The sequence below is a fragment of the Citrus sinensis genome, chromosome 3, assembly GCF_022201045.2.
Source record: "Citrus sinensis cultivar Valencia sweet orange chromosome 3, DVS_A1.0, whole genome shotgun sequence".
Taxonomy (NCBI): domain Eukaryota; kingdom Viridiplantae; phylum Streptophyta; class Magnoliopsida; order Sapindales; family Rutaceae; genus Citrus; species Citrus sinensis.
The window spans coordinates 45,293,629-45,315,350 of record NC_068558.1 but is presented as its reverse complement, the minus strand read 5'-3'; the positions used below and the strand labels follow the sequence as shown (position 1 = coordinate 45,315,350).

The window sequence follows — 21,722 nt, the reverse complement described above, 5'->3', positions numbered from 1 at the left end:
CCTTAATCTTTATTAGGCATGTTTTATAGTAGATTGCATTTGCTATTGATTTTATGGCCAATTGGGCATGTTCTCATCAAACTCATTAGTGGTTTTTAAGCTACCAGGGCCTTACAATTGGTTTGACTGATATTCTTCATTTGGATGATTATGAGACTCTGCATATTGGGTGATGATAATTTGTTTTTGACTTATTCTTTTTGGGCATACTTTATGCATTGTTATACTTTTTTATTTGTATTAGAGGTTATGATCTTCTCTCTCGTTTTATTTATTTTAGTTTCTAATTTATATTACAGGTAAGAATCTAGCCTAACCTCCTACTATCTTGGCAGTTTTAACAAAAAGAAAGAAAGAAATTAATTTATCTTTTTTTTTTTTTGTATTAGAGGTTTTGATCTTCTCTCTCCTTTTTTATTTTAGTTTCTAATTTATATTACAGATAGGAGTTTGGCCTAACCTCCTACTATTTTGGCAGTATTAACAAAAAAAAAATTAATTTATCTTTTTTTAAAATCCATAATCTTAGCTATTGAATTTACTGAACTATTAATATTAAATGTTTATGAATTGGGTGAAACGATTTTGATGCTTAAATACAATTTTGAACTCTTGGGAAATGAGTTTTAATGGTTTGATCCATTAACCACCCAACCCGATAAAGATCAACCTGACAACTATTTTTATTATATGGATTCATAATTTCATATCATGTTAGTAGGTCGTATGAAATTTTGTCAAACCCATTCTCATTAAATACAAAATGAAGAAGATAGTTTATTTAAGAGTAGAGCTATTAGCACCTTTTAAAATCCTCGTAAAATCCCTTTGCTAAATGTACTCTGTTGAAGTTATGTAATTATGATGTCACTTCCAAATACACTCATTTTTAATTTCACAACTAACCATTCACTTGTATTTCTCATCATGCCTATGAATAAGATGCTCTTTTCACAAATTCAGAAGTAGCTATTAATGATTCTCATATATTTGATTAATATTCTCAAAACATGAATGGAATTATAACTTCATTGTTCTTTAATTGTAAATCCTCTCTCTATTTCATCATTAATAAACTTTCCATTTTACCATAAAATCACTTTCTTTTATAACATTAAAAATAATCATTCTTAACTTTTACTCTATAATTCGTATCAATTTTATTTTTTTATTTTTTATCCTATACTAAAGTTGGAATTTTGTTTATACTCCACGAATAACGAATTCAATGGAATTTTGTTTTTGTTTATTTCCAAATCAATAAAAAAACCGAACCAATGATAAACGAAATGGTAAAGGTTATTACAGTAATTATAAACAAGGGGTTTTATCAGGGATATGGTGGGGTACTCTTAATTAAGTAGGCTCAGTCCAGTCCAAACATTCTACCAAAACCCTATTACAGAAACCAAAACCCCTCTCTTCTAATTCGCAGAGGAGGACGTGTACGAACGACGAAGAACACTCTGCGCAGCAACAACCGTAAGTGGTGATTATAAGCTAATTTTATAAAAAAGCTGCTGTATTTTAGTTTTTTTTTTTTTTTAATTGGAACAAATTAGGCAAAATAGAAAACAATCGTCCTCTTTACTTGGTTATTGTGTCCGTTTATATTACTAATAGGTCATCTTTCCGAGCTAACTCCGTGTTTTATATTTAGTTATAGATTTCAAGAAGTGAAATAATTAATCAGGAAAGTTTGAAGTTGTGCCTACAAAGCCATGGCTCGTTTCCGGAATGTAAGTGGAATTCCTTGTATCTGATTTGCTTACTTGATAAGATGAAAAATTATGATTGTACTATTCCTCGAGTTGATTGTATTTTTTATTTTTTTCTTAGCAACTAAATGAATTAAGATGATTGTTAATTTTTTTGGGAATGTTTCTTATTACAATCTCAATTATAACAGAGTAAGAAGAAGGGATTTGTGAAGTCATTTGTGAAGAAGAAGCAGCCGACTGTGGATCACATCACCGGTGATAAGATTCCAAAGAGTTTTGTGTTTTCAAGAGGAAAGTTGCCTGGTCCTCTCAGGCAGCTTGAAATGGATTTAAGAAAGTTGATGCTTCCACACACTGCTCTCAACCTTAAGGTATAGTTTATTTGGAATACCTATGGTTTTGCTTTATGATGATGACATTATGTGAATTTCTAAAGGTTTGTCTTCTTTTTTGGTCATTCTTTGATCAACTTTGATAAAAGTTGATGCAGTACCAGGATAACTGGGAATTACAGCACATATTCGAGAAATCTGAATTAGAGAGTCTATTAGGGTAAACAATATGTTGAAAGTTGAGTCAGTGGTGTGGAAAATTTTGAAGAAAAACCTTGTGGGATCGTTAATTATCTTGGATGCCTGATTCTTAGAACCCACGACATTCAGTTATATACTTGGTCAGTCATAGGCTACAAGTATAGAAAGCAGTGTCATAACAGTCACTAATTAATTTTCCTGCATGAACTCTATTTAGTTCTAATCTGTATGTTATTTTTTCTGAATAAAATGTTTCTTATTCTTTGTTGTATGTTTGCAGGAGAAGAAACGGAATAATCTCAAGGACTTTCTGAATGTTGCAGGGCCAATGGGTGTTACACATTTCCTCATGTTATCAAAGACTGAATCTGCACCCTACTTGAGGGTTGCAAGGACCCCTCAGGGCCCAACTCTTACATTTAAAATACACGAGTACTCATTAGCTGTTGATGTCGCCCAATCTCAATTGCGTCCTAGATGTCCTCAAGATCTTTTCAAAACTTCTCCTTTGGTAATATTTCTCACAATTATATTCTCATTGTTGCTTCTATTTGTCTTGCTTTATTTCTTCAATATCAATTGGCCATCTGTTAGAACTTATAATTTGACCACATAAATCCTTGCCTCTTAATAGTTAATATCTGCTTCACATTATTTTCCCCAACTTATGTTGGCTATTTTGACTTCTTCTCAAGGTATAATAGACCAAAGTAGCATATTTGAGCAAAAAATTTTGTAATTAGGGAACTTGAAGTTTAATCCTGCCGTCTTCTGCTAAGTGTGGGTATGTTTTTGACAGATTGTTCTTTCTGGTTTTGGAACTGGAGATCAACATCTAAAGCTCACAACTATTATGTTTCAGAACATCTTTCCGGCTATTGATATCAACACTGTGAGTGATCAAACAATAATAATTTAAAATGCCAGAACCAATTGATATCAACACTGTTAGTGATCAAACAATAATAATTCAAAATGCCAGAACCAGCTGAACATTCTCATATGTTCTTTTTATATGATATCCCAGGTGAAGCTTTCGACTTGCCAGAGGATTGTGTTGCTTAATTACAACAAAGACACAAAACTTATTGATTTTAGGCATTATTCTATTAGACTGCAACCTGTGGGTGTTTCCCGTAGACTAAGAAAATTTGTTCAGAGCCATCAAGTTCCAGATCTCAGGAGTCTCCAAGATGTGAGTGATTTTGTCACCAAGTAAGTTCCACTGTTTATCACAGTTCCACTGTATTCTAGTCAATCTTGTCAGCGTGATGGGAGAATTTTATTCCATCAATTGATATCGTAAGTTGTAACACTTTGGGAGCTGTGGCTGCAAAGCAGATCTATTATTTCATTTTAGGTTTTTAATAGTTTTAGGATTATCAATTACGAGTCATAAATATGGAACACTAGATATTATGTTATTTGAGCTTATTATTGAAAATTTAGAGATGCAACTTAGGAATGTGTATGACCTGCCTTTGTAGATGCGAAATTTCTAGCATGAATTTTCTGGTCAACGTTAGCAATTTCTCATATTTTTATTCATACTTTACTTCGTGTCTCTGCTAGTATCATCATTTAGCTGGGAATAAAGGATACAAAGTTAATATTTATTTATCAGATTGTCTGAGGGAACAACAGAATGCTTTCTTTAAATTGTGTCCCTTCATTGGTAGTGAGGATTCAATGAGGGCATTCTTTTCTATTTTTTAATTTTAATTTTTTAGCATACCACACACCACACCACTATTCCCCATGTGCAAACAGAAATTAGACTGGATTTTCCCCTCCCCAAGATTGGTGTGCCACACTAGTGTAGGATATTCTGTATTTATTTTGCTCCTCATTGTTAATATCCTTTGATTTCTGAAGGGCTGGTTATGGATCAGAAAGTGAAGCTGATGATGAAGCAGCAACAGTGACACTGGTAAGTGATCTTGGTAGAGTTAACCGAGCTTCTACAAAAAGTGCTGTAAAGCTTCAAGAGATTGGACCCAGAATGACTTTACAACTCATCAAGGTTGAGGAAGGATTGTGTTCTGGTAGTATCATCTTCAGTGAATATGGTATGTGTATCTTCTACATGTTTTGTTTTCATTTCTGTATCAGAGAAGGCTTATTGTCTTTATGAACAACACAGTGAGAAGAGGTCATCCCTAATACGACCAGTTCTCTTCTCTTTCCTATAGAACCTAACTTACCAGGCTCAGAACATGTATTCATTTTTCATTGCTCTTTCAACTCGGTTTTCCCTAGGAACTGTTGGTGACAAGAAAAAACAGAAAGGAAGCAAGCAGGAGAATCAGGAAGACGATGAAGAAAGTGAGGAAGATGTTAAAGGCAGCGAGGAAGATTAGTACCTTTCCGAATTAGGGTGTTGTAGTTTTTTGATCGGTGAAGTTGCTTCTGAGGGATATTTGGTACTACGGGAAGATGCCTATATGCGGAGATTTGGTTATCAATTACTGTATATTGGCAGCATTGGCACTAGTAATACTGATGCCCATGCCCTCTTATTTTTGTTTTCTGTTGTAAAAAAAAAATAAAAAAATAAAAATTTAAAACTATGAAAGAAATTCAGCATTTAGTTGCGTCGTCTTCTTTTTGCCACAACAGCAGAAAAGTATTTAATCGTTGTAAGAAATATATTTAAGGGCATGTTTGATATTTAGGGTATTAGCTGTTGTGGAAGACAAGAAACATAAAAATTCCATAGCTGTGATATAAAAGCATATCATGTTCGGTAAATACCAAATATGATTTATAACTAATATTTTTTTAGAAAAATATTAATAGTGTGATAATTCTTTCATTAAATTCAATTTCGTTTAAAAGTCACAGCCACCCAAAAGCAGGCCGAGGGATGAAACACAATATCCTTGAGCATTCGATTTTGAATTTCCCCATTAGATTCATAAACAGTCTTTGAGTTAAGCAAAAATAAAGCAGCCAGTGCATCACTAGCATGGAGGAACTGCAGACCCTACACTTGCATTCAGCAAGGATTGTGAAATGTTCTATGGAAAGAAATTCCATAAGTTTTGCTCTAAAATTAGAGATTTTAAGACCAATAATTTTCTTGCAAAGCCATAATAAATCGCAAAATAATGCAGGTATCAGACTAAAATAAACATGAACGCAAGCATATTAAAAGTTATTGTTCTCAGTTGCTAATTGTTTAGTAGTATTTTGAGCAACTAAACGAACAAAAAAACAAACAGAATGCAATTGCAGGAGCTCATGTGGATGTAATGGTAGAAGAACACATGACCCAGATATTGAAGCAATGTGAATATGTAATGCATCCTCCTTGATGATGAGGCCTAGTCTAGTCTTTCCCTCCTTGTGCGGACTTTCGGAGGATCTCTTCCGAAGGAATGTCAAGCGTTGCTCCAGCGTGTTCTTGAGTAGGCTTCACCTCTGCAACAACAAATTTTTAATTTTAGTTGTGACGAAATTTGTTTGAAAAGGGCTCATTAACCCCTTATTAATAACATTCAATCTAACATTAGTTCGCAAACTGAAATCAAAGAACCCCTGGGCCCTGGCAGACAATTCAACAAACACATGGACACACTGCCCTATGTAATAAATCTTATGAAAGGAAAAGATGAGTTGTCCTCCAGAAAGTACCGTAACCGCCGCGTTCATTGAGTTTGGCCTGGACAATCATGGTGGAAATGAAACGGGAAGCTTCGCGTGCCTCGTCGAGGAGTCTCTGAATCTCCGTGGGGGAGGTCACGTGACGACTCTCCTCAAATCTCTTACGAATTTCTTTGGCTGATTCCTTCAGCATCACTGTATCTCCCGCGAATGATTTGCGCGTCGCTCTAATCAGGGATCTATACGCTATCATCGCTTCTCCGGCCATCGCCATCCCTCACTTGCGTCTCTTTTTTGAGTCTGTATCTCTAATAAAACTAACAGCAACGAACTACTAATCAACTAACAAGAAGAAGAAGAGAACCCTCACTTCAAATTAATTTGATGCTGGGCTGGGAGACCATTTCTGTAAAACACCATCATTGCCATCCAAATGACTCTAAACTATAATGAAATTACCGAAATACCCAACTACATACTGTTTAGTCTGTACACCAAGCCACCAATGACCAAACGCGACCGTACCGCGTGTTCGTTTTGTTTTGTTTTTATTTTTATTTTTTTCCCCAATTTTCCTTGAAGATTTCTTTCATGCTACTGAACTCACCCAGCGGTTTCTGCACTTCGAAGCTCTTACAAAGCATTCTCCTCCCAATAACAAGAAGTCACCGAATTGATAAAGTAAATGATAGATAATCGTTAGCTCATCATCAATGGACATGATGCAACTTTCTTTCTTTTGTACGGATAATTTGACTGGTGCTGGATGTGTATGAATGTAGTGATGATAATCATAATCATATTACATATATTGACTGCTTTGTACGACGAGTTTCAAAATAACAAACAGTAAATAATTTACGAAGCTTCCCTGTAGTAATAGTATAAGCAAGTCCAAAATCCTTCAGGGATGAAGAATAATGTATGACCGCCATCCATACTGTATCTACACAATTGGAGAACTCTCAACAAAATATGGAAATGAATGCATTAGCATTACTTGTTATTTTGTCAAGTATGCATTATAATCCAAGAAGCCATAAACATCTCCAGTAGAACACCAAAACACTCTGGCGATGAAGGTATTTGTCGTGTTGGTTCACAAGATCGGCTACCTCAGAGCATCAACCATTCTACAATCATGTTTCTTACGGCGGCATCTGTGATGAGATTTTTGATCAGTGAATGTATTCTCACCAACCATCTCCATTTTAGAATCTACATCTGTTGCAAGAAAGCAGCACATCAGTAAATAACTATCTTAATGACGGCAGGAGATACCTGGCCAATCAAATATAGCTCTCATATTAGTATAAATACACAAAGACGCTAGATAATGAAGACATAGAAATAAAGAATCTTCAATAAGCGTATAGTTGCATCATTTCGCCATGTTTCATGTACAGTCACCAACTGGTAACTGATCAATTGAATTTAGAATTAGATGGTGAGAAAAGCAAAACTTCCTCCAACAATATGTATCTTGAAGAGCAACAGATGAGCACTACTTATCAGGACCTGATTTTTATCCTATTATTGTACTCTTAAGAAATCATGGAATAAGGAAAAACATATGAAATCATCTCCACCATTAATACATAGTGAAAAGCTAATTTATTGAAAATAAAGAGAAAGAACTATATTTAAAAAAAAAAAAACAAATTAAATCTAGCTCTCTATGTCCTGCTCTAACTACAGGTTCCTGTGCAGCATCCCTCTCAGTCATTAATTCTAGAGTTGGATAAAATCTACTACCAGATTGAAAGTAAGCCTCAGGAAAGTGGGCAGACGGGAGTTCTACAATTGAAGGAGGCTACTATCCAAGAAATTGTCAATTATAAAATATACAATATGCTCTAGTAGCTAATTTATGTCCCCAAATCTACAATGGAGAAAGAAAAAAAATACCGAGTAAAAAACTATACTAATGGTAAATTCTGAAACATGCAGGATCAATGGCTTCATCAACAGAATATTTTTTCTTTCAACGCCAACAACAGAAAAGAAGCTTATGTTGGTTGTTCCACAAAACACAAGACCCTCAGCCTCAAAGATTGTAACTGTTCCAGCCAGGTGATGTACAAGAAGCTTTACTGGAGCAGCAAAATGGAACACAAGAAGAATCTGATCCTACGGGCAGTTATCATGGTTCCAGCAACTAGAGTTCAACTTATTCATAATCTCCAAATGAAAGCATTATATGTTGCAGTTTAATGAGGAATTAGACACTATATTACCTGCCGTATTTTCAGAGGAATCAGACAAGGTGGACTTACTGATGGGATGCCTTAATGTGTTAACAAACCGCGTCTTAGTCAATGATCCAATCAGATGAATAATTGGAATGATCGTATTGACCTTCTTCATAGAATTGCCTATTAGAAATGAATTTTCTAGCATTTGACTCTATAACAACAAAGAATTTAGTCACACATGCAGAAAGATACCCCAGAAAGTTGATAGTGTACTAGCCTAAGTGGTTTGGGCCCCCTTGTGGTGGGCCTGGAAGAGGGGGTACATGTCAAGTATCAGCTTGGATCATGTCTTCTTAGGACTATTTTGGATGTGCAATGCAATTTTGTAGTAACATTGCATTTCAGTTGGAAATGCAGTCAGATGATTGTGGTAGTATGAGCGATCGGGGTGGCAAGCTTCTCAGTGAAAACACTTGAAATTATGTACTAAATTTACAAAGTAGTCATTCAACTGCCTAGCAGAATTAAGCACCCAACAGACTCAGGTCCATAAACAGAAGAGCAAGAAGGCCAAAAAGTTAGAGAAGATAAGATATCAGAAATGTAACACGATAAGCAAAAGAATCCCAATTAAGTTGTCTAATTAAAATCATAAGAATTGTCAGTACCTCCAAAACGGTTCCCCCAAAACAACAACTTAGCATCTTCCTCCTCCTCATCAAGCTCGTCCCCATATCCGAATTCGGCATCCCCACGATACCCAGGTTCACTCCCGTAACCAGATTCATTTCCTAGAACCTGAGCTTCCAAACACCCCACTTGCCCCCCAAACCCAGTGCCTGAATTCTCCTTCTCTCCACTCCCATTCCCATTATCCCTCTCTCTCCTCGAATTCCTAGCTTCACTCACATCGGACGCCCAATTCGCCTCTCCATTCCCAAACAGCTCTCCACTCGAATCCGTCCCCACCGCCACAGGAAAATCCGAGCATGTCCCATACGCCGCCGATGCTCCCACGGAACAGCAACGCCTGGTCCCGCTACGGTCGCTGCTCCGACCCGACACCGACCTCGACCCTCGGCGGCGTCGTTTTCTGGCGATTAGTCTGTAACCTCCTCGGCTTTGTGGAGCTGTCGCAGCGGTCATGGGTTTAATAACATTATCGTCGTCGAAGAGGCTAAGTTTGGAGAGGTCAATGGCGGCTGCGTCGATGATGGAGAATGAGGTGGCGCGGTCGGAGAGGCAGGGGCGCTTGGTGTGGACCCAACTGGAGGGAGAGTAGGAGGGTTTTGTGGAATCGGAGGAGTCGAGGGGGTTTTGGAGATGAAAAGGCCTCCAGTTGTGGAGCTGCAATGCGCATGAGTCTATGGAGTGCCGCGAATCTAGAGGCTTGTGCGAGTGTGACATGTGAGAGTGATTATCTGATAATTAGGGTTTCAGTTGCTGTTAACGTGCAGCTAGTATTAGACATTGATGCCTGGCTTCTGAGTTCTGAGCATCTCCTAATTTTCAAATCGAATTCCAGGTACCAGTAGGATGACAAGTTACAGTTGGCCGTTCAGCTGGTACGTGCTTCCAGATTCTTGAAGATGAGGTAATCGAGGATATACTAGTAACTAGTAAGAAAGAAGCTTTGTTAGGAGAGTGCGAACTTGCTTTTGCTTTTATATTCCAACACGTGTCCACATTTAGACATTGCGATATTTATGCCAACGGAAGATTTTGATACTTTTGTGATTTTAAAAATCAACCCCTCTAACTTTTAATATCATCATCATTGACCAAACACACACTTTTTAGACCACTATACCCTCGCCACTCCCAACAAATTACCAAATCATTAAAATTCGTTAAACTCCAACATTTAACTACACACTCAACCATATTTCTCATCATCTCTTTCACATGCATCATATGGCAGCGGCCGTAGCAGCAAGAGAGAGAGAGAGAGGGAGAAATAGCGGTGTTGCAAGATAAGAGAGAAATTGATAAAACTTGGCAAGTTGATTTCTTAATCTTGAATGGGTTTTGCTTGTAGATGATTGTCTATGTTTATAGGGTTGTACTAACTCAAAATAAATAATTTTTTTTTTTTAAATGATCAATCGCAAAGATGGTACATTACGTGTTTGATGAAATGTTTCTTCCACCACTTTTCTTTTTCTTGAAATTTTGGCAGCTTAAATATTGTTAGTGTTGATGCTGAAATCTGATCGTCCTTTGCCTGACCAAATTGTTCTACCAACGCTTGTATGGTCAATGGAGAAGATGTCGCCCTCTCCTTACTTAAGCAATTTCTCGAGCTCCTGGGTTCGAATCACCCTTTCTCTTCTTTTTAAACTTGCGTTCACAAAAACAGATCAGAGATGCCGGTGGTTTTGCCGGCATAAATCCTCCGATGCTTAAGTTAGCACAAAATGTTTACGAAAAAATTATGTAATTTAAATTGTGTGAACTCCTTATAATGTTCTCAACCCAACGTATCTCAAAGATTTGTATGGAATCTACTCTGGTTTCAATTTGGCAAAGTTTTCCCTTCCCTCCTAATTTTTTTGTCATTTTCTTCATCGGTCTCTTGGCTTCTTATAGGTCATCATCCCACGTTTTCTGAATATTTTTCATACCCCCCATTTTCGGGTGATGACAGACCTTCATTGGTTTCCAACCACCGAATCGTGGTTAAACGTGGGACGTCACGTTCTCCCCAGCAGTTCGGGACATGGCGAAACCGTCACGATTTCGTGAGATCGTGTCCTCTTTCTTTGGGTGATGAGCATCTGGTCGATACGTATCTCTGGTCGGTGTTCATTTCTAGTTGACACATGCCCGTACACGATGTATTGCTAGTACTCTGCTCATGCCATTCAGTTGGGGAGATTTGCCTTAGGGTGAGGGATGAAGACATAGCTGAGCTGATACTTTTCATTACTCAACAGCTAGTTATGACTTTGTGTTGAAATAATTGATGGGTGCCTGTTGTGTTTGATATTTGAGCAAGGGAGCAATGACATGAATTTCAACTAACGCGTTTGAACAGTCATTACAAAAAAAAAAACAAATGCACAAGGCTTGGGAGGCAGCACCATCACCGGCCATTGCCCAAATTAAATGGCACGCGGCATGCCATCTCCAGAAACTATACTATCTGGGAGATAGCAAGCATGTGCGACGATGGGATGAAGGTGGCATTGAAGCCTATATTACAAGGACCTTCGTAATATAGGGCCTGTCGCACAAACCAAAGGCGAAGTTGGCTTTAAAACTAGTGCGACAGGTGAAGAAGCATGAAAAATTTGGGCATTTATGTTTGTGTTACGGTGTGATAGGTCCTGTTGCACCAAACACTGCTGTGAGAGCTTTTTGTTGCACTAAAACACGAAAGTTCCGGTGTGGTGCGACAGACACCGATTGCCCACACCTATTGCTCTAAAACACGTGCGATAGGGCATCCGTTGCACATTTTCTACATTCGTCTTCTACTTTATTTTTACTCAAAATTTATTTGTTTTGAATGTTTCTTATCTATTAATTGAATCGAAGTAGTTTGTAAGCCCATATTATTGGAAAAAAAATTGCATTTACAATAACACCCACGTACATTTATTAAGAATGGTGAAATTTAGTGATTTATTAAGAGTTGTGATAATATTTTAGTTCAAAAATTAAATGTTTTCCTCGTTATGGTTACAAAGTTAAAGAGGAACCAATTTAAAAATCCAAAATTTTTTGGGCTAATTATGTAAATTTCCCTTCGTATTTCCCCGTGCTATGCAATGGGGTCCGGAGATAAAATATTAGAAAATAAAGAAAAACATGTGCTAAGGACCCGCGGATGCTTCCTATATGTGCACTATCCGATAAACGAGAGACGTCTAACGACTATACAAAATAAAATGCACAGGCAACTTGTAACAGACTTGCAGAACCTATCATTACCTAAAATTATTTTCACCAAAGGTGGCAGACAAACGAGGCTGGTATTATACCATAAGCATATATATACACACATACATTCTCATTGTAAGTACAAAGGATCTCTATGTACAAGGCAGACCTATTAATAGAAACTTCCAAAACCCAAAAATCAATATTTTATCTCCATGCCAGAAACCAGTAATGTCTGAACTCTAAATTCTAATATCAAATTTTGGAAACCATGCATGAACTGATACGAATAAAGGCACTGGAAATTGTCTTTCTATTTTCTAATTGTCATGCAGGCATCTGTGTAGGACGGCTGCATAGTCGCCAAACTGAAAATCAGTTGGTGGATGCAAGTCAAAGACATAGGAGATTGCCCTTGAAACCAACATTGGCCTCTTGGTATTGACTGTATCAGACAACTCCCCAAAGCTCATTTCATCAAATGGGAAGGACTCAGACAGGAAGAAGAAGCTATCCCTTGCCAACTTTTCCACCTGAAACAACAGCAGAAAGCTAAAATCTGGAACTTCTCATCTTCCTTAAATTCAACACAACATATAGGCAGCTATCAGTACATGAAACAGAACTTGATCTCAGAGTCTCAACCAGTACTGCCAGTGCTACTTGAACAAATTAACATACATAAATAAACCATAAAGGTGACAACTGACGACATTGCAAACTAAAAACTGATTTGCTGTTAAGTAAATGAATATATTCCTTCTCAATGTCATTAGTTCTTCAGGCAGTTGTAAAAGCAGAACAGATTTATTTAACAGCAACAAAAATTACCTGTAATTGTGCAAATTTGATATTGTTCATGGTGATGATCACTCGCGTGTCATACAAGGCATCAGCCAACATTCTGATGGCTAGATGTTCAAAAAAGTTCTGCACGAGAGTTTTCTGACTCTCCAAATTTTCACTATAGCTTTCCAGGCTAGGATACCATAGCACACACTTCACTTCTTTCCACGGGATTGGATTATCCCCAGCTTCGGAAATGACGGTCTTGAGTGAGTGACAAAGGCCCCATAGAATTCTAATGCCTGCCAAAGATGTGTCACATATAGCAGAGTCTGACAAACATGTTGTGGAAATTATTCTTGATGGATCATAAAGGCAAGCAAGATTCGCTGAGAAATGCATGTCCGTGTCGTCCAACAAAAGAATGGATCCATCTGAAGATGTGGGAAACAACCGTAGAAGGGATGCAGCATTGGCAACTCCATCTTCCGGCAGGCAAGTAAATGAGCTAGAAGGCAACACTGGTTGTCCAAGATCATGAGAAAAGACGCATGAATCTCCATTTCGACAGCCCTGTAAATCCCATTTCACAATCAAGAAAATATACAATCTACACCAAGGACAAAATTAAACAGAGTGCATAACTTAAACTACATAATTGAAAACATTAGAACTAGTATCATGGAAACTAAATTCTGATCATGAAAAGGTATTTTAAGACTTTCATTGGTCTAAAGTCTATTCCAAAAATTTCATTGGTCTCATCTAATTAAATTATCCAACATTTTTGTCGTTGTTTATTGGTATAAAAGAATATAACAGTCTTTGGAAGCATTATTCTAAAATCTTAAGACATCAATCAAAGAGGTAAAGTACATGAGAATTCATATTATACTGCCAGTATAAAACCATTATGCAAAATGTTCCCCATTATTGCCAATCAAGCCTCAGCAAAGGCAAAGAGTGTTTGATAAAACATGGACTGCCAACCCTCAACACAGGCCTTAGATCGGATTCCAGACATGATTTGTTTTCAGTTTAAAGTGATCCAGAAAATTCATAACATATATCAAGCACCACTTTGAAAAGAAAAATAAATAAACACCTTTAGAGAATAAATTCAAGACGCCAAATAAGAGCCTGTAGAGAGGATCTAACCAAACGAAAGATACCTGTAAAGAATAAAAGAATTTGCATGCAGGCCTTTTTGCTTGAAGTGAGTGAGAAAAAGGACACCCAGTACCCCTATTGCAAGATCCATTGATGAAATAGACACATAAAGGAGCTTCCCCAGGGGTTTCAGAGCCATTAACAGCTTTATCCTGATTACCAGATACATCTTCCACATACTGAACTCTTATCTGTTATATGTTCAGAGAAAAGATCAACACCATATCAACAATATTACAGACAAGGCATGAAAAATCTGTACCTCTTTAATAATGCTTGCCAACTTTTCAGCTACGTTATTGGACTGAAACTGATTGGGAGCAACAAATGGTACAGCCACACACTTCTTTGCTTCAAAAGATGGCCCAAGGTGCTCATTGTCAGCAGCAAGTGGATCCATATCTCGAGGTGGGTCACAATTGAGAAGGCATGTATGTTCAAATTCGTAAGGATCATAATAGGTTGGAAGACCATTAGATGTACCCAAGAATTTGGGCCGAAACCTGTGCACTGCATTAAGTATATCCTCATCTGAAATGGGAGATAATTGAACTTGTTAATATATTACAGGAAAAAGAAAGAATACTACGCGTTTTTTTTTAAGGTTTTCATAAACATGATCTAGCTAAAAATTGCTGAATTATTTCAATCAAAATATAAAAGATCAAGAATAACATTACAAATCCATACATAATTCAGAGACATGATGTAGTGAAGACTGCACAAGATAATGGAGAGAACACCATTCTTCTTCAATCTTGGGAAGTAATGATGCCGTAACTTTCGTTTCATCAAACTTTAGAACTTGTTGCAGGTGGTCAAGACGCTGTTTATCCTTCAGGAAAGAGAATACTTTTAAATTATGAATTCAACTAAAAGGGCAATCCCCAATCATCAAAGAGAAAACATGCTATTTTACCTTGAAAACATGTTGCCAAAACTGAAATGCACATAAGTTTCCCATGATCACCATCTCCTTACGACCGGTTAGGAGTCTGGTATTACCATCTCCACCAAAGTAGCAGCCTGTGTACTCTGCAAACTGAAGTAAAATAGTAGTTTAACTTTGAGAGATAATAGTAAAAACAGCTAAGTGCTTAGGCAAACTGTAGAGGTGATTTACTAAATAAGCAAAATACCAAAGCGTCATCCCCAAAAGGATGAAGAATGGGTAGAGGCTGTGTATCCATCAATATACCAAGAAGAATGCCTTCACGCAACATTCCAATTTCCCCAAACTTGAGTACAAGCACAGAAGCATCAAAAGATAAGGAGAAGCTGGCCAGCAACCGTCCATAAAATGTGGGCTCATACCGACCCCTTGGTGATATTTTCTGCAGTGCGCGCTTATGATCAAGCAAATCCAGTGCATCTCCAACAACTTCAGGATATGGTGGATCCAGAGCCTTCTGCAACAAGACTAATTACAAACAATCATCAGTCCACCCAATATCCATCAGGTTAAAATTGGTTCTTAACCAAAAAATCAATTTATTTTGTTATAGATTTTTTTGGTACCTAGATAATCAATTTGTTTTTAGATTAAAATCTGAGGTTCTTTAAAGAGTAAAATTTATTTTGTTATATATGGACCAGTCATTTTAATTATTTAAAGAAAGAAGGTCTTTTAACTCATTCATGGGAAAAATTTTAATGGGGGCTTATTGAAATTAAATATTGGGGGCTTAAATGAATATATTTGATCTGAAGTTTACAGGGTTAAGAAAGTAAGTACATTAAGGATAATTTTTTTTTTACCAGGTACTTTGACCACCTGTGTTCATTAGCTGGGTCCGTCATTGAGAGGTGACATTCATCAATTTGATAGTCAATTTTATAAGTGTAAAATTACCATCTCATCATCAAATAAATAAATGTCACCTCATTTGGTGTGGACAATGTTAGAATACTACTTGGAAAGCATAGTATTATTCCAAATTAAATTTATTTGATGAAGTTAGAAAGTCCACAGTAGTAAAAAATCAAGTGATGAATAACAAAGGAGTAAAAGTAATGAATTAATTCAAAACCAATGGAATAAATAGTCTGACACTGCTTGTGCTCAAGTAGCCAAGTCAATGATAGCTTACATCCATCCTTTCTTTAAGAAGCAACGCCAAAATTTATACTGACAACTCAATGCGTCTGGTAAATTCACTACATTTCTCAATATTTTTATGAAAAAATGGAAATTTTTTTTACAACATTACATGAATAGATAGACAAACCATAGAGAAGGTAATATATGTAGCAATCAAGCATCCGTTAATTTTCATAGCACAGTGTCAGCAGAAATATTAGATTATGCTTTATCCAACTAAGTTGGGATACGGTTTTTTAGCCCAAGTTGATTCCAACAAGTCAAAACTTAAAATTCAGCTATGATGAAATTTAGAGTTGCATAAGTTCCACCCACCTAACAAACTGGACTGCCACTTTCAGCAACATCATTTGCTAAGTCCATAAAATGAATGAAATTTAGCATTTCTATGTCCAATTAGGACATCAATCCAAGGTACTTGTAGAGAAACAGAAAGGACATATGACCAGCAACAAAATGAGCAGTGAAATTTTCGTAAAACCAGAATCCTACAACCATACCCTTGGGGTCACTGATGGCTTTAGATTCAGCACAGCAAATAAGAAGTACTTGTAGCCTCAATGACAGCCTCAATATTGCAGGACACTCATGATCCTCAAGCGTGCCAAAAAAAGATTTTGTAACCAATCGATAAACCTGGCCATCACATGTTCGACCAGTTCTTCCCCTACGCTGCTCTGCCTACAGTATTAATTTAATTAAGGAACTAAATAGGGAATTGGGAAAAAAAAAAAAGTTGATCCAGAAAATCTCTTATTACCTGAGATTGAGAAACCCAAACAAGCTCTGCAGAGTCTATTTTCCGATTAACATCCCAAAAAACTTGTAAAGATCGGCATGAATCAATGACATATGCAACTTTGGGTATTGTAACAGATGATTCCGCAATGTTTGTGGCCAATATTACCTGTGCAAGGTAATACTTACTTGATGAACAAACAATGACGTGAAATCTAAAATCTTAAACTTGAGTAATGAAAAATGCATGACGTTGTGGGACACTTGATAACAAGTAAAAAGGTCAAACTTAGTAACATATCCTTTTAATCCAACTGCAGAATCATTTATCAGCAGCATGATCATATCATGTGGAGAAACAATTGCAATAAAGCAGCCTCTTGTATTTTTATGACAAAAGGAGCAAATCAAACAGTAAAATACCATTCAAATGGCCACCCACACATCTCTACTTCAATTCAAATAGGCATCCAAATGAACTTCCCTTCCTCCATTTATCAGTCAAAAAAAAAAAATCTTAAGAAAAAGAACCGGTGTTTACCTTACGATGGGACTTGCAGATTTTCATAGCCATGAGAGCCTGTTCAGTATCAACACTACTATGCAAAATATGAACCTTGAAAAATGAACTGAGTGGCTTCATAAGGTGCCATTGTTGTTCCAGGGCATAGTATGTTGGAAGGAAAACCAAAATGCTCTTTTCAATATCTGACTCATTTTTATGAATGTGCAGCACTAAATCATGAATAAGTTTGTGTACTTCAGGCTTAATTTCAGCATTAGCCATAGAAGGACTTGGACCGGAACAATATCTTAAAGATGATAATTCTGACGTCATTCCATGATCTACTCCAAGCAATTCGGTAACCTATGCAAAAAGTAGTTGCATAATTATCAGATACAGGAAGAGAATGTCCTATGCCATAAAATCATCTGAAGCAACCTCTCCGCCATTCTTTTTCCATTAAATTCAAATCTCACATATCATAACAATTCATGAAATCACCCGAAAATTTTCAAATCTTACATATCACAGCAATGCATGATATCACATGAAACAAGTTAAATGATATCACCAACACAAAAACCAGCACAATAACTTCCTTAAATTCTATCTTGACTTACTACGCCCTTCTGCTAATTTCTGTACAAAAACAACAAACAAATGCTTTCTGAATTGTTGTTTCAATTAAATTTTTCAAGTGTGATAATCAAGAAGTCTCAAAGACTTGTTATATGAAAGTGTTTTGAGCAATGTATTACAGAATACATCAATGTAAAGCCAGAAAATTAGAGCACTGCAACCTAACATTCATTAGTTACTACTTTTTCCACAGCAGAAGCTTGTGGAGGAAGTAAATGAATGTAAATAAAGAAGAATACTTAATAAAATGCTGAAGCAAAAGCAAGCATTCATGTAATAATAACACCGGTCATGTAGCAGAAAGACGAAGGGATGCAGTAATAGCCCTTGCCTGTTCAAGATAAGAAACTCTTCGCTGAAAAATGGTCCTCTGATTGGTGCTAGGGATTGCAAGCACTTCCACTCTTTCACCTCTACCAAGGTCCCTGAAGTAATCTCTATATTTTGTAATATCAGCGGTTGCGGACATCAAGACAACCCTGGAAAGGGCATCAACTCTATCAAATCCTCCCAAGTGGAAAGTTCAGCTCAGATGTCATACAAAATTACAAATGCAAGAGATGAAAGTATCACTTTCCTAATAGATAACCAAAAACATGAAAACATATCCACATATGCCAACTTCGCCAAGTCAGTCCTAGCTGAAAAAGAAAAATCACAATATGAGAAAAAAAATGAGAAAGAAGGATGTCAACCTCAGGTCATTCTTCTTCAACAGCAGTTGCTTAACACAGACAAGAACAAGGTCAGATTCTACAGATCTTTCATGCACTTCATCAAGAATTATAACCTTGTACTTGAGTGCATTCAAGCCTCTGTCTCGCATTTCGTCCAACAAAACTCCAGCAGTTTTGAAAACAATCTTTGATCTGCAAAACAATTTGAAGAAGATGACTGCCAATTGTAAAGTATAAACCTCCGAGAAAATGAAGAGTATAATGTAATTTAAAAAAAAAAAAAAAAGCATTGGGCACTAAATGCCCCTCATATTTATTTTGACCGTTAGAAAGAAAAATGTTTTATAATCAACTCTGTGCAAAATTCAATCAAAAGCACCTATACATGTGACCAAAGTAATCAAAGTATTGGGAGGCAAAATCCTAAAATGACATCTTCTGACTGAATTTGTTTGGAGAATTTTTACTTAATTTTTTTTTTTTTTATTTACAACCGAGTGCCCTGTCTCGGAAGTAATTTGACCATCATTTTGTAAAAAGCTAAAGTCTCCGGTGACAAAGGGAAAGAAGATAGACAAGCGACAAGAAGAAAAGAGAGGGAAAAAAGAATGTTTCAAGCTCCAAAGGATACATTGTGTAAATTAGAAAATTAAATACAAACTACCTTTCAGATAAGTGCTTTGAATGACCAATGTGATATCCAACTTCTCCACCCAATTCGCAGTTACGACCTTTGGCAACCATTTTAGCAACGGCCACAACAGCAAATCGTCTCGGCTGTGTACATAGAATGGGCTCCATGTTTTCCGCCAAAAGGAATTGCGGAACTTGAGAGCTCTTCCCTACGTAACGGGAAAAAAAAAAAAAAAAAAACACATCAGCGGTCAAAATCCATTGATCAAAAGATACAAATTCACCACGCGAAAATATTATGCTTTGGCCTTGGCTTCAAAGGTAGGCAAACAGCAATACAATTAGTAACGAGAAGTAATGTAAGTACCACAGCCAGTTTCACCGACGATGAGAGTGACGCGATTTTCAAGGACTTTCTCGACGATTTTTTCTCGGAGCGACATGACGGGAAGGGACGAGAATTCCGGTGACGTAAACGGCGACGAATAAGAAGAACTACAAGACGATGTCGGAGACGATGGCCCCATTGTTATTCGTTAAAACTTAGAATTTGAAATCCTCTCTCTCTTTCTCGCTCACCACACAGGTCACAGAACTCTAATCTTTGCTTCGCGCTTAAGTTGTAACTTGCAACTGCTGAAATATAGAAGAATCGATGTTGCCTACTGCCGATGCATAAACACCTAGCCAGGTCACTCGCTCTTTCTTCCTCTCAGCCCGCAGTCAATGTCTTTGTCCTTCGTTGTGGACTTACTTTTTAGTGGGGGCCAATGACGTGCTTTTTTAGTGGAGTCACCGGAGTGTCTTAAGACGGATACATGAAACGCGGAAGGCAAAACGTGTGACTTCTCCTTCTTGCGCAAGTTTAGTTCGGAAGATGGGGTCCGCTTTTGCATCATCAGTCCATTGGGTGATTGACGTGTACACTGTACATGCTGACGACCCAATTGGAAAGGGCCAAAAAGGGCCATCGACGAAGATAAGTATTGCTCCCCGTAATGGGCTTAGATTCCATTTATGATTGTTATTGAAATGATGTAACCAATTTATTTTATAAATTTTGATAAAAATAATATTTTAAAAAAAATTTATCTTATAATTTTTTCTATTTTAACATAGTTTCCAAAAACATACTAAAAGTTAATTTTTTTTTCTTAACCATGAGATATCCTGAGGAGGGTCCCAATTGTGAGAGGCACCTTTAAGCACGTACCACAATCTAGACTAGAAGTCCCTGCTCGAATCGGGAGGCACATGTTCTCCCAACAAAGGCAACTTCCCTGCGATTCGAACTGAGGAACAAACTCAATCAAGCCACTTAAGAGAACTCTATTACCAGTGGAGCCAACACTTTGTTGGTAAAAAAATTAATTTTTTTAACCAACTTATTAAATAAGTTACCACAATTTTTTTTTTAAGTTTTTATAACAATCTTAATATTTTATTTTCTTATTTTTCATAAACTCTAACATACAAGTAAAAGACAATTTAAAGTTATATTTTCATCATTATATAATAAAGTAATATTTTTATAATAAAATTTACCAGACACGTATATTTTACTTTTCAAACTCATAACAACTGTAAAAATAAAAATTTAACAAATATCGAAGTATTTTTTTAATCGGTACCTTATTTCATCCGTACAAAAATAATAACTTATTTCATCAACCACCATAATTCCAAATTAGCCCTTAGTTATTGGCAAGTATAATCGTGCTTTAATTTATTAGTAATTTACATATGATTTTATGCACAAACTCTTTATTTAATTCATGCTTTTAGTTTTAACGAACACACGTGCATGTACGTGTGATAAGATAATTACTAATGACAGATTTCAAAACCCGAGTCTCGACCCTGTAAATATCACTTAGTTTGGTTTTCTCTCTTTTTATATTACTTATATTACATTTACCATACAAAAATGTCTTAAATAATGCCATTTTCATGACGTGAATAGTTCTAAATATATGGATAATAGACTATTTATTTTAGAGTAATGATACAGTCACAAACTCTTGTACAAACTAATGTGGCATTAATTAATTGGTTGAATGAAAATATAAAATAATAAAAACAAATCATGTGGGCCAAGTGATATTTAATTCAACCAATCTTATCATGCCACATCAGTTTGTACAAAATAAGTTTGTATAAAAATTTGTGGCTGTATCATTACTCTTTATTTTATTTTACAAGTTATGAATTTCAGCATATCCTTGTATAAATATTTTAGCAGCAATGATATCATTCTTTCATTGTTAAGTGATTGCACATATTAATTTTTTTTTTATTTCAAATAATGTGTCATTCATCAATTAATTTGTGAGATAATATAACAAATTTATTTAAATTTTATCAAAAATTACTAACCATTAAAGGACACCTTATTTAGGATGAAATTTGAAATGTCTATAAAATAATTAATTTATCTACCTTAGAAAATATTTATGGAAATGACATCAATCATCCTTCCTTAAATCTCTCTCTTTCTTTAGTTTTTCAAATTCATTTTTATACCTTATAATTT

At 36.2% G+C, this 21,722-nt stretch overlaps 4 protein-coding genes across 6 annotated transcripts; 1 reads left to right on the top strand and 3 right to left on the bottom strand.

The window, feature by feature from the left end:
* The first annotated feature begins 1,353 nt into the window (after window positions 1-1,353).
* LOC102628542 (peter Pan-like protein) lies at window positions 1,354-4,844 on the top strand. 2 transcript variants are annotated; one of them, XM_006479896.4, is made up of 8 exons: window positions 1,354-1,482; window positions 1,661-1,739; window positions 1,910-2,092; window positions 2,535-2,765; window positions 3,054-3,146; window positions 3,282-3,469; window positions 4,130-4,323; window positions 4,514-4,844. In XM_006479896.4, the coding sequence occupies exons 2-8, from the start codon at window positions 1,722-1,724 to the stop codon at window positions 4,612-4,614; spliced, it is 1,008 nt and encodes a 335-aa protein (XP_006479959.1). In that variant the 5' UTR covers window positions 1,354-1,482; window positions 1,661-1,721; the 3' UTR covers window positions 4,615-4,844. The 2 variants fall into 2 exon arrangements, with proteins under 2 accessions (XP_006479959.1, XP_006479960.1); XM_006479897.4 differs by having other exon boundaries at window positions 1,358-1,482; window positions 1,667-1,739.
* A 506-nt stretch (window positions 4,845-5,350) lies between these two features.
* On the bottom strand, window positions 5,351-6,318 carry LOC102628247 (mitochondrial zinc maintenance protein 1, mitochondrial). The gene is made up of 2 exons (XM_006479895.4): window positions 5,891-6,318; window positions 5,351-5,677 (listed from the first exon to the last, which is right to left on the bottom strand). Exons 1-2 carry the CDS (start codon window positions 6,132-6,134, stop codon window positions 5,586-5,588), a joined length of 336 nt encoding a protein of 111 aa, XP_006479958.1. The 5' UTR covers window positions 6,135-6,318; the 3' UTR covers window positions 5,351-5,585.
* Window positions 6,319-6,642: 324 nt separating this feature from the next.
* LOC102627953 (uncharacterized) lies at window positions 6,643-9,707 on the bottom strand. Its single transcript, XM_006479894.4, has 2 exons — window positions 8,724-9,707; window positions 6,643-7,084 (listed from the first exon to the last, which is right to left on the bottom strand). Exons 1-2 carry the CDS (start codon window positions 9,460-9,462, stop codon window positions 6,972-6,974), a joined length of 852 nt encoding a protein of 283 aa, XP_006479957.1. The 5' UTR covers window positions 9,463-9,707; the 3' UTR covers window positions 6,643-6,971.
* A 2,254-nt stretch (window positions 9,708-11,961) lies between these two features.
* LOC102627459 (DExH-box ATP-dependent RNA helicase DExH8) lies at window positions 11,962-20,018 on the bottom strand. Of its 2 annotated transcripts, none has more exons than XM_006479893.4 (14): window positions 19,557-20,018; window positions 19,221-19,398; window positions 18,575-18,748; window positions 18,211-18,358; window positions 17,277-17,603; window positions 16,758-16,904; window positions 16,498-16,678; window positions 15,036-15,316; window positions 14,816-14,938; window positions 14,587-14,722; window positions 14,159-14,427; window positions 13,899-14,087; window positions 12,772-13,299; window positions 11,962-12,473 (listed from the first exon to the last, which is right to left on the bottom strand). In XM_006479893.4, the coding sequence occupies exons 1-14, from the start codon at window positions 19,714-19,716 to the stop codon at window positions 12,261-12,263; spliced, it is 3,054 nt and encodes a 1,017-aa protein (XP_006479956.1). In that variant the 5' UTR covers window positions 19,717-20,018; the 3' UTR covers window positions 11,962-12,260. The 2 variants fall into 2 exon arrangements, with proteins under 2 accessions (XP_006479956.1, XP_006479955.1); XM_006479892.4 differs by having other exon boundaries at window positions 14,587-14,731; window positions 19,557-20,017.
* Between the last annotated feature and the right edge of the window lie 1,704 nt (window positions 20,019-21,722).

Excerpts from the sequence above, each read along its gene's own strand:
- LOC102627459 (XM_006479892.4), bottom strand. The coding sequence starts at position 19,716 with ATGGGGCCATCGTCTCCGACATCGTCTTGTAGTTCTTCTTATTCGTCG. Across the intron at positions 18,749-19,220 it reads TCAAAGCACTTATCTGAAAG|ATCAAAGATTGTTTTCAAAA; the intron begins GTAGTTTGTATT and ends ATTGTTTTGCAG. Across the intron at positions 13,300-13,898 it reads AATTCTTTTATTCTTTACAG|GGCTGTCGAAATGGAGATTC; the intron begins GTATCTTTCGTT and ends TGGGATTTACAG.
- LOC102628542 (XM_006479896.4), top strand. Across the intron at positions 2,093-2,534 it reads ACACTGCTCTCAACCTTAAG|GAGAAGAAACGGAATAATCT; the intron begins GTATAGTTTATT and ends GTATGTTTGCAG. Across the intron at positions 3,470-4,129 it reads GTGAGTGATTTTGTCACCAA|GGCTGGTTATGGATCAGAAA; the intron begins GTAAGTTCCACT and ends TGATTTCTGAAG.
- LOC102628247 (XM_006479895.4), bottom strand. The coding sequence starts at position 6,134 with ATGGCGATGGCCGGAGAAGCGATGATAGCGTATAGATCCCTGATTAGA. Across the intron at positions 5,678-5,890 it reads CAATGAACGCGGCGGTTACG|AGGTGAAGCCTACTCAAGAA; the intron begins GTACTTTCTGGA and ends TTGTTGTTGCAG.
- LOC102627953 (XM_006479894.4), bottom strand. The coding sequence starts at position 9,462 with ATGTCACACTCGCACAAGCCTCTAGATTCGCGGCACTCCATAGACTCA. Across the intron at positions 7,085-8,723 it reads TTGGGGGAACCGTTTTGGAG|ATGTAGATTCTAAAATGGAG; the intron begins GTACTGACAATT and ends TTCTTGCAACAG.